This window comes from Triturus cristatus, chromosome 12 (assembly GCF_964204655.1).
Source record: "Triturus cristatus chromosome 12, aTriCri1.1, whole genome shotgun sequence".
Lineage (NCBI taxonomy): Eukaryota > Metazoa > Chordata > Amphibia > Caudata > Salamandridae > Triturus > Triturus cristatus.
This window is the reverse complement of record NC_140595.1, coordinates 395,625,645-395,637,098: the sequence shown is the minus strand read 5'-3', so window position 1 is coordinate 395,637,098 and position 11,454 is coordinate 395,625,645. Positions and strand designations below refer to the sequence as shown.

General features: G+C 44.2%; 1 protein-coding gene across 1 annotated transcript; it reads left to right on the top strand.

Moving 5' to 3' along the window:
• Positions 1-9,234: 9,234 nt before the first annotated feature.
• LOC146776008 (uncharacterized) lies at positions 9,235-10,968 on the top strand. The gene has a single exon (XM_085637086.1). The coding sequence runs from the start codon at positions 9,235-9,237 to the stop codon at positions 10,966-10,968; it is 1,734 nt and encodes a 577-aa protein (XP_085493212.1).
• The last annotated feature ends 486 nt before the right edge of the window (positions 10,969-11,454 follow it).

Here is an 11,454-nt window from a genome sequence, read left to right as displayed (position 1 = left end):
TACATTGATTTACAATCTTCTATGATTTATTTGCTCTATGTGTGTCTGTGTGATTTAAAGCTCTCTGAAATTTTACACTGGGATGAGTAGCGCTAAAAAAGACGTAAAAAATGTAATTTAAATAGTTATTAGGGTAACTACTCCTACACTTAGATACATACAACTGCCATTCTTACATGGGGGTTAAACAAAGTAAAAATCCTACCTTCAAGTCATAGTTTCTCCAAAATACTTGTGAAGTGATAAGCTGTGTGCCTTTGCTTCCTTCCTTTGGGTTTGTATCTAAGTGGTGAGCTCTAGATAGTTCCCAGCCAGGAGGATACTTGGACAATTGAAGGGCTAAGGGCCCTTTAAAGTAGGCCTTTTTTAGATCCAGCTGGAAGTGAAAATAAGAAAGCTCCCTCGCCACTTGCATGTTGTTGCTGCTGATCAGAAAGCAGACAATGCGTAGGAGTAGCTAATTTGTATCGTGGTGTTGGAAAATGACACCAGAACAAATTCAGCATATTAACTGGGTTGGCCTTATCACAGATCTGGATCGGAAATAGCCATTGGAACTGGTCCCCCTCTCTTCCTGTACTGGCTGTTGTCTTAAAAAGCAGAAGAGTGGGAGCAGTGTTATTTTAACAGTGGAAAATGGTTGCTTGTCACAGGAACATTCAAAGCATGAGTTGCTTTTGGATCGAAATGTAGCAGCATTTGCTGACATATCTCATATCTAATGTAAACAACAGAACATAACACAATGATGTATACCAAGGAACATAACAAAGCAATTAAAACATAGCAGGGCACATCACAATGAAACAGTCAAAACAGAATGAAACACAAGAACACAAAATTGCAATAATGTAACACAAAAGCACAGCCGCACTAAAGCACAGCAAGCACAAAAAACAACAGAACATATCACCACAAACAAATGCTAGAAAACAAATATGCACAAACATGTATGACACAGCTTACCACCTCCAGAATACTGAATTCATAATACAGTAGTAAAAACTGTTTCCACCAAGCACTGCCTTACCTTACCACCAAGTACAAGAAATAGCACAAGTCAACAATGTTTCATGATCTGGTGCAAAATCTATTATTGGTTAACATATTGAATATTGTACCATGTAATGCAGGGGTCTGACTATGACATTTTAAAAAAAAGGGTTTTCAATCTTTTAGCATTTGCAACACAGAAAAGAGTTTCGATATTTGATTAATACATTTCTATCATGTTTCTGTACTGCATTGTGATCTGAGTTTTGATTTGAAAATTACTCAGTGGATTACTGCTAGAGTGGAGTGATGATGGACCACAGTTGGCCAAATCCAGTTCTGAGATTAACAAACTTGGGTAGGGTGAGTTTGCAGTTAACAAAATTGGTTCCAAAAGTATGGCTAATGAATACGAAGTCACTTGGCTATTATCACATCCTAGCGTAGCAAACCAGTAGTGTGTGAATCTGGGAGATAACATCAATAACTGTATATGGGGTGCCATTGCATAAACAGGCAATATGCCATTGTCCACTCTCCGTTGTGTAAAAGCCTGTAAACAGGCTGTCCACCAGGCAAGAAGTGCCTAAATCTATTGTCCATGTCGGAGGGTGCAGTTTTTAGTTGTAACAATCTCGATTTGCCTAGTTTCACAAAGGAAAGTCTTACTTTTATTAAAGACACGGAGGTGAGTATTATGGCCTTTTTAACTTGCATTATTTAAACAGCAAAAGTCAAGACAAAAAAAAAACTACTAGTCCCACGATGCCTAGCCACAAAAGCCAATGGGGCAGAAGTGTAGTCCAACTGAATGACCCCCCCTATAATACCTATCTTGACTCTGAACAGTCCTCTTTTCTTAAGCAAAAGGTTATGTCGAAGTATGGAACATAGGTACAATTAGTAAAACAAGAGAAACTGCTTAAACAAATGTGAACATGTCCTGAGTAAAGTCCATCAATCTGGAACCTGAAGCAAAGCACCTCAAAAGAGTTGAGTCCATGGTCATGAAGGCATCCTGGGAAAAAGCAGGCCAGATCATTGCGGTCAAAAGACAGAGATGGAATCTTATGCAGTTGTACTTGTAGAGACAGGCATTGCAGGGTGAGAAAAACATTGTCAATACATATGTTGAGGTGGTAAAATACTTGCCTCTGTGTAATTAATAAAATTAAGACTTTTCTTCGAGAAACTAGGAAAATCTAGATTTTATGGCAGGTCACGGAGGCTCTCATTATGCTTGTTTAAAGCATGTTTATCACTGTTGAAGGAACAGTATGAGCAGTTTTGCAATAAATAGTGTGAAATGTGTTTTAATTGGACCAATCAGCTGATCTCAGAATATCCTCTAGACAGGAACCCACCCAAAAGGCTTTGGATGCCATTTCCCCCCTGGAGGAGTGAGCTCCAAAAATGGAGGTGTCAATCCCAGCTAAAGACATAACCCACCTAACCCAATAGGCAAGGGTAGGGGAAGAAACTGGTTTATGTTTCTTTTTTAAAGGAAATGAAGAGTTGAGTGTCCCTGTAACCTTTACTTTTTTCAGTGAATTTCTAGGTTTTTTAAAATTCTATTTCACAACTATGACATTTCTGTAACCTTTGTTTTTTTTAAGGTAATTTATAAGTGGCCTAACACATGCTTTATTGCCTCTGTACAACTGCCTTTGATACTACTACATACATAAGTAGATTCTCAGTATGTGAATAATGTATAACTCTGTTTGGCATTCTGTGACTGGGAAGAGAGAGAGGCTCTATGCTTTTGAAATATATATGTCAGTTACATTATGGATGGTATCCTCTAGGTAGTGCTTGGCGTAGGAGTCTACAAGAACATGAGTAAATTAGTACAACTCAAAAGGACATCTCTCAATCTTTTAAACACACAACACTGTGTTTTATGGCATGCCTACAGTGTATATGACACATTACTTATGTGCACTTCACCATAGAATAAACACTTGCTAAAGAAATTTTACATGGCAACTACACCTGGCAGTGAGAATGCACACACTTAGTATGCACTAGAAGACATGGTCCATATTTAAACAGTGCATCTTTAATAATGCCTAGCATTTTCATACTACAAATATAACCCAGTATTAGTATAAAGGACATGTTTTACTATCTAGCAACATGCAGAACTCTTCCACAATTGATCAATTCCTACTCTAAAGTGTCAATAATACATGGCTCTCAAAGATCACAAGGTCACACATAATGTACACCTACAGTGCATGTTTCTTCCTTTCAATACTGATACTTGTAGTCCTCTTTTAAATTGTAATAAGTAGAACTACAACTCCCAGAGTTCCAAGAAAAACATTCTTTGAGAGCAGTACATCATGTACAGATAAGTAAAACCTTGCAGATTTTCAAATTCATTGTTAACTATAAATGTATCCTTAGCAGCCATATCTTTTTGTAGGAATTACACCTTGTAGTAAAACAAGAAATGTGTAATATTGAGTTCCTGGGCAACACATTCTAAACAAACTTCTCTCTGAGCTACTCTGCACCTCACACCGCACCTCACACAAACTGTTACGTACTCTCACACTTCCAAATATGTTACTCACCTATTCATAAATATAAAAAAACACTCACACTATCACTTATACATCATCTCATAAATACCAAAGTTGTTCTACACATTTCATACTCACGTTTATGAACCTCACATATATATGTTTTCAATCAACTTTTTTTCCCAAAATACAATGAACTTCCTCATTCCTCCCTTTCCCTCCGAACCCACAAAGATCAGCTGCTGAGTACCCCAATGATCATCGCTCAGCCCCACGCTCTTCAACATCTACATGGTCCCCTCGCTACCATCATCAGACAACACAGACTCAGCATAGTATCCTACACTGACGACACCCAGCTCATCCTCTCCCTCACAAAGGACCCCCTCACCATCAGACTCAGCTCCAGAAAGGATTGAAGGACGTTGAAACCAGGATGAGCAGCAGCTGCCTGAAGCTCAACTCAGAAAAGACAGTAGTCTGCATCCTTGGACCCTCCTCTTCTGCATGGGACAACACCTGGTGGCCCACCACCCTTAGCAGCCCTTCCACATCCATGGACCATGCCTGGCACCTCAACATCACACTCAACTTCTCCCCCTCCATGACCCGACAGATCAACTTCATCACCTCCACCTGCTTCAACACCCTCTGCATCCTTCACAAGACCTTCAAATGGATCCCACCGAATCAAGAAAGACCCTCACCCACGCACTCATAACCAGCAGATTAGGCTCCAGAAACGCCCTCTACACCATGATCAACAAATCTCTGCTCCGCAAGCTCCAGACCACACAGAACACCACAGCTAGACTCGTCCTCGGCATCCCTCGACATGAACACATTACCCTACACCTGCAAAACCTCCACTGGCTCCCCATCAAGAACAGAGTAACCTTCAAGATACTCACCCACACATACAAATGCCTCCACAACATCGGACCCCACTATCTCAATTAAAGAATCGCCTTCCATGCATCCAAGAGAAACCTCTGATCCGCCATCCTCGCCCTTGCTGAAACCTTGCACATCTGCAGAGCTAGAACAGGTAGAAGAGCCTTTTCCTACATCGCAGCAAAGACCTGGAACAAACTCCTGGTCAACATCTGACTCGCACCCTCTCTGTACATCTTCAGGAAGACCCTCAAGAACTGTCTCTTCGACTGACCGGAGCTGCCCCCCCCCCCCCCCCCCCAGCGCCTTGAGACCCTCACGGGTGAGTAGCACGCTTCACTATTCACTGATTGACTGATTGAACTTCACATACCTGAAAATTCAATTTGTTAGTGAAACTGTTTTTTGGCACTAATTAGATAGTTTCAGTACTCTCAGCAACTGTGAAAACTGCGCATGAGAATGGCACACCATTCTCATACAAAGCAACCATTAATGGCAACCTTTTCAGCTTTGCACTCTCTGATAGTTCAGAAGGCAGCAAATAACTTCATATCTTTAATTGTTTTGTTTTGTAACTCCACTTCTGAATGGTTACTATGTGTTAACCCTTTTGTGTATTTTTATAAAGAAGCCCAATTTGGTAGGGTATATCTGCTCATTTGCAACTTATTTGATATTGCTGCGATGAATTTGTGAAAAAAAACGGGAGTCCAAAAGCCTTGCTAGTTTTATGATTTTAAAATACAGTGCACTTCATTAGAAAGTCCTAATTAGGAACTGTAACCCTTATTACACAACAATGCGTCTAAATACCACTAATTTCTTAACACAGAAAGCTCTCTCTTTAAAACTCTTCCCCCAAACCACTGTTAGCACAGTCTCTATAGCAACCCACTAGAACTAGTAGGTCACAAGTTTGCAGCACATTCTAGAAGGGCCATATTAGTTACAAAATTAGCAGAAGCATATGCGGTTTACTCTACAGAATAAAAAGCATATCCAAGTCTACATAACACTTTTTTTATTTTGTACCGCAGCCAATCATATATCTAGTTACTTAAGCTTTCAAGACACTACCTAATTTTATTCACCTCCATATTCACAGCATCCAATCAGCTATGTGTTTTTTTGAACCAGGAGCACACCTCCATTTTAACTGCCTTTCATTTTCCAAACTGTGTCATTCAGCTCCAGCCTTCTCCAGTCTGTTACTGTTGCTTCACTTCAAAATGGTTAGAGTGTGGATTGTGGGACACAGCTATCTGTTTTGGTCTACAGATGCTGCTGGAAAGAGTGGTACTGACAGGAACTAGAGTTTGTATAATGTGGAAATTAGTTGGATTGGCTACAGCGGGTAAAAGTGTTATCAATAGCTGCCTTTGGTGCAAAACATTGAAGATTCCCAACCCCCTCACATCATGATCATGCACTATGGTAGCAATGACCTAGGCACACTGACTGGGGTAGGACTGGAAATCGTAATGAAGGATACCTTTGCACAATTAATGATACTTTTCCCTTACACTGCCTTGGTGTGTTCCAATATCTGCCAGAGGCAAAAATGGTGTAGCCTAATCAATTCTGACCCCTGATTGACAAAGCCAGGAGACAAGTTAATAAAACTGTTTCTGCATTTCTCAGAGACCATCACATAGGCTCTATCTACAACAATAACCAACCTGGGTTTTGACATGCATGGAATCTATAGAAGTGATGGATTTCACTTCACCGAGGAATACAGCAGGATATTTCTCAGCAACCTGAAACTCTGCATCCACTCTTATATGTAGCTCTCATACACACATAATGAACACAAAGGCACTTCTTCGAGCTATCCTATTGCCCAAAATGTTGTTCATTTTCTCAATAAACATATATATTTGAATTTTTTTTTAGATATTCTAGACAACATCGTGATTTTGGTGAATTTGTCACGATACACAAAACAAAAGAAGAAATTCAATAGTCACTAATGTAATTCTAAGCATCACACTAGATACATCACTATCTAAGTAACTCTATAAAAACATGTATGAGTCTCTGAGTGTGTCTGTGAGTGCATGTATGAGACTTTGAGTGGGTCTGTTAGTACCTGCATAACTGTCTCAGAAGCTTTGAGGGCCTGTGAGAGTTCCATTGGTTCTATGAAACTGTAGGTGAGTGTCTGAGTGCATCTGTGAGTGAGTGCATATGCTTCAGAGTGGGTGCATGCCTATCTGAGTGGGTCTGTGAATGGGTGCATGAATTCTGAGTAGGTCTGTGAGTTGGTGCATGAATGTATGAGTGGGTCTGTGATTGGGTGGATGAGTGTCTGAGTGGGTGCTTTAGTGACTGAGTGGGTCTGTGAGTGGATGCAAGACTATCTGACTAGGTCTGTGAGTAGGGCTGTGAGTGGGTTCCTGAGTCTCTGAGTAAGTCTGTGAGTGGGTGCATCAGTATCTGAGTGGGTCTGTTAGTAGCTGCATGACTGTCCGATTGGGTCTGTGACTGGGTGGATACATCTCTGAGTGAGTCTGCGAATGGGTGCATGAGTGTCTGGGTACATGGCTCTTTGAGTGGGTCTTTGAGTGACTGTGTTAGTATCAGAGTGGATCTCTGAGTGGCTGAATGAGTCTCGCTTTGGGTCTGTGAGTGTGTGCATAAGTGTCTGAGTAGATCTGTGAATGGATACATGGGCCTCTGTGTGGTTATCAGTGGGTAGATACATTCCTGACTGTGTCTCTGACAGGGTGTATGAGCATCTGAGATGGTCTGTGAGTACCTGCATGACTGTCTGAGTGGGTCTGTGAATTTGTGGACTGGTCTTTGAGTGGGTCTGTGACTGGGTGCATGAGTGTCTGAGTTGTTCTGTGACTGGGCGCATTAGTGTCTGAGTGGATCTATGAGTTGGTGCATGAGTGTCTGACTGTGTCTATGAGTGAATATCACTGCCAGTCAGTGGATGCATGAGTGTCTGAGAGGGTCTTTGACTGGGTGTATAAGTGTCTGAGTGGTTCTGTGACTGGGTGTGACAATGTCTGATTGGGTCTGGAAGTGGGTCCATGAGTCTCTAAGAACATCTGTAAGTGGATGGGTGAGTATCTCTGTGGATATCAGAGTGGGTGCATGAGTCTCTCTGTGGGGCCGTGAGTGGGTGCATGAGTGTCTGAGTGAGTCTGTGAGTGGGTGCATGAGTCTCTGAGTGGGTCTGTGAATGGGTGCATGAGTCTCTTAGTGGGGGTGCATGATGAGTGTCTGAGTGGGTCCATGAGTGGGTGCACAGGTTTGTGAGTGGGTGTGTGACTCTCAAAGTAGGTCTGTGACTGGATGGATGAGTTCCTGAGTGGGTCTGTGAGTGGGTGCATAAGCGTATTAGTAGATCTATGACTGGGTGAATGAGTGTATGACTCGGATTTTTACTGGGTGTATTACTCTCTAACTGCATCTATGAGTGAGTGCCTCATTGTCAGATTGAGCCTGTGAATGTTTACTTTTTAAAAAAGGTCTTTTGCTGATATTTGTCAATTTTTCGCAATGTTACATGGGGAACTATAGTGGTGGTCGTGATAAATTTGCGAATATTGCAAGTGAAAAATAAAACCTGTTTAGTGACATATTATACACATGTGCAGATGCTTATATGCCTCCCATGGGATCAGGACACATCCAACCTGACCCCATATACCAAGTTCTGCCATTTGGTTTAAGCTCCAGAGACTATTCCAGTGAGGTAAAATGGCAGCCGCAAACCTCTCCTCAGGTTGCGGCCAGCCAATCAATGCATTCCTGTTGGCATGCACATTCGCGATTAACCACAAAATTGTCACGAATTAGCCGCCAGTGCAGATGTTGTTACTTATTTTTTCTCAACAACTACTGAATGGATTTACACCACATATCAAATAGCACAACCTGTGGACCAAAGGCTAGCTTCTGCCAAATCTGGTGTAATTCTGTCCAGAGATTCGGGATGCGGTCGTGTCTAAAATGCCTATGGGAATTAACATAGGAAACACACTTTTGTTTAGCCCCCTTTTTCCTCTGCCCCCACTTGATGGATCACCCCAAAATTTTCCATGTACGGCAACACTCACTATGACGTAAATATGCATACTGCACACTGGCGGTCACCAGTAGGTAGTTATAGTTACGACTGAGGACACTCAAGGTCCCAGCGCCGCGGCCCAGTTCCTGGGTCGTGGCTCAAGGCAAGTGACCGCTCGGGGTTCGCTGTGGTGGTGGGCTGGGCAGGGCTGCATGGGGATGTGAACGGGGCACAAGAGGGTTGGAGGTGAAGTCTTTGCCGCTACTGACCAAGGCTCCTTTCGTTGACCTAACAGCACCCAGCCCACTTAGACCGGTTACCCTTTTAGTCACTTTAAAACCCGTTAGAACCACAATCCCTGGTGACGGTGGCACACGAGCAGACTAGCGCATGAACAAACCAGTAACCCCGTGCATTTGTTATTTTACATGTCTCTGAGGCCCGGAATCCTCCACGAGCAGCCAGAGAAGAGAACAGCTGACGGACTTCGCAAGGGAAGACTTTGGCCTGCACGGGACAAGTACCTTCTGGTGTTCTGCCTCCTCTACTCGTTTACAAACTACGTGTGTACTTTAACACAGCACTTGAGAAAGCAAAGAAATTAAAAGAAGCAGCCACTTCTTTAAACCAACACTTTATTTGTTTCTGTCGTTTTTCTGACAAGCCACCCACTTTTCCCCAAGTTAGTCATCGCGGCCCGGCCGCTCGGCCCACCGGGCTATTACAAGTGGTGTCAGAAGTGGGATTCTCCTTTGTTTTTCCTTTTTCTTAAACAAACCGTGTCGCCTCATGAAACAACCCGTGCCCATGGAGAACGTCATATCCCAGTTGGCCGAAGGCCAAAGACACCTGCAACTGGTGTTAGAACAACAGATCCAAGCCGCTCGAGTAGAGCGAGAATCCCTGCAGGGTGCTTTAAAGGACCAGGCCACACTCATCGCCACAAACCAACAGGTCCAAGATACCGCCATTTTACGGCTAACTGACGCGATCGTCAACACCCAGGTCCGTCCAAACGTCCCAGGGACGGTGCTACAAAAATATCAAACAGGAGAAGACCCTGACTTTTTCTTTTTGAACTTCGAGAGAGTGGCTACCACAGCGGCCTGGCCTCAGGAAAGATGGGGCCAATACATAGCTCCCCTGCTCTCCGGAGAACTACAGGCCGCATACCAATCCGCCAATCCCACCGGTACAACCCCCTATGTGGATGTAAAGAAGGCCATACTCGAACGGATGGGTTGTGATCAGGAACACTACCGAAATAAATTCCGGAGGGAGAAATTGTCAGTAGGAGAAAACCCCCGAGCGTTGTATTTTCGGATACGGGACTTGGGACATAGGTGGTTAACTCCACACACGTCAACCCTGGACAAGGTGGTAGAAAAAATCTACCTGGAACAATTTTTAGATGCATTACCACCGAGCACCAGGTCCTGGATCAAGCAACACCCGATGCTCACATCCGCATCGGCGGTGGATCTTGCTTGTGCTTTCCATAGGGCCCCTGACTTTAAATTCAGTACAGCCCGCTACCAGAGCCCTTCCAATGCCCTACGTCCGCAGTTGCCTACGCTCCAGAAGGGTACCAGTCGCTCGGACAGCAGGCCTCCTATAAGCCCCCTGTTTGTTCCCCGACAACCCCATACAGTAGGACCCGGTGGTCAAGCCCCACAGTGTTACAACTGTGCAGAGTGGGGGCATATCGCTAGACAGTGTCCCCACCGTACCCCTGTACCTGAACCCATGGAGGTGGGCTATAGCCGCGGTAGGGTTTTGGTAGCCAACTCCGACCCCATCAAATATAAAAAGGAGATTTTCATTAACGGGAAAAAGAAGCAAGCTTTACTCGACACCGGGTGTCATGTGACAGTAGTAGATAGCTCTTTGATTTTTAAACCCCAAATACAAGCAACCGAACAAGTCAGGGTGACATGCGTCCATGGGGACACTAAAACTTATCCAGTGGCAAAAGTCCTACTAGAGGTCGACAACGACCCTCATTTAAGGAATGTAGGTATCATTCCCTCCTTACCTGAGGCGGTTATAATAGGGACAGACCATCCTAAGTTCCACCAATACATGGAGAGCCTAAAGACACAAACACCGGCATGGTTACAGGAAGCCCCGTACAGAGAGGAAGAGTTGGAGACGCCACAAAACAGGGACAAGAAAAGCAAAAGAGAGAAAAGGGAGGGGAAAAGGGAGTACACACGGGCCTCGTTATCACGTCACGCTTTTCCTCTCTCCCTCACAGACGCCAGTCCATCACAGCCGTGCAGTTTCCGAACGGCCCAAAGAGAAGATAGCGCACTCAAGCATGCCTGGGCACAAGCACAAGACACAACGCCCGGACAGGTAGGACCTCACTTTTTCGTAAAACGTGGACTATTGTATCGAGGGGTGAAGGAGGGACCCCTGACAAAGACACAATTACTCGTCCCAAATGCATACCGTGAGCACGTCCTTTTACTCGCACATAACAAGATGGGGGGGGTCACTATGGTAGGGAAAAAACCTTGAAATACCTTCTGGAGCGCTTCTTCTGGCCTGGTGTGTACCGGGATGTAGTCAGACACTGCGCTGCCTGTGTTCGATGCCAATATACTTGCCCCGAAGCCCCCGCGAAAGCCCCACTGCATCCATTACCCATCATTGATGTCCCTTTTAAGAGAGTGGGCATGGACCTAGTAGGCCCCTTAACTCCATCAGCTCGGGGACACCGCTATATCCTGGTTATAGTAGACCATGCCAGCAGGTACCCTGAGGCGTTTCCCTTATCCACCATGACCACCCAGGCGGTTGCCCAAGCCATGATCACGTTGTTTTCCCGGGTGGGGTTCCCTTCCGAAATCCTCACCGACCAGGGCACCCCATTCATGTCCCGTTTGATGTCCCAAATCTGTCATATCCTGGGGATCAAGAGACTACGCACATCTGTATACCACCCCCAAACCGATGGCCTTGTGGAGAGGTATAACAAAACCATCAAACACCTCCTCCGCAAGG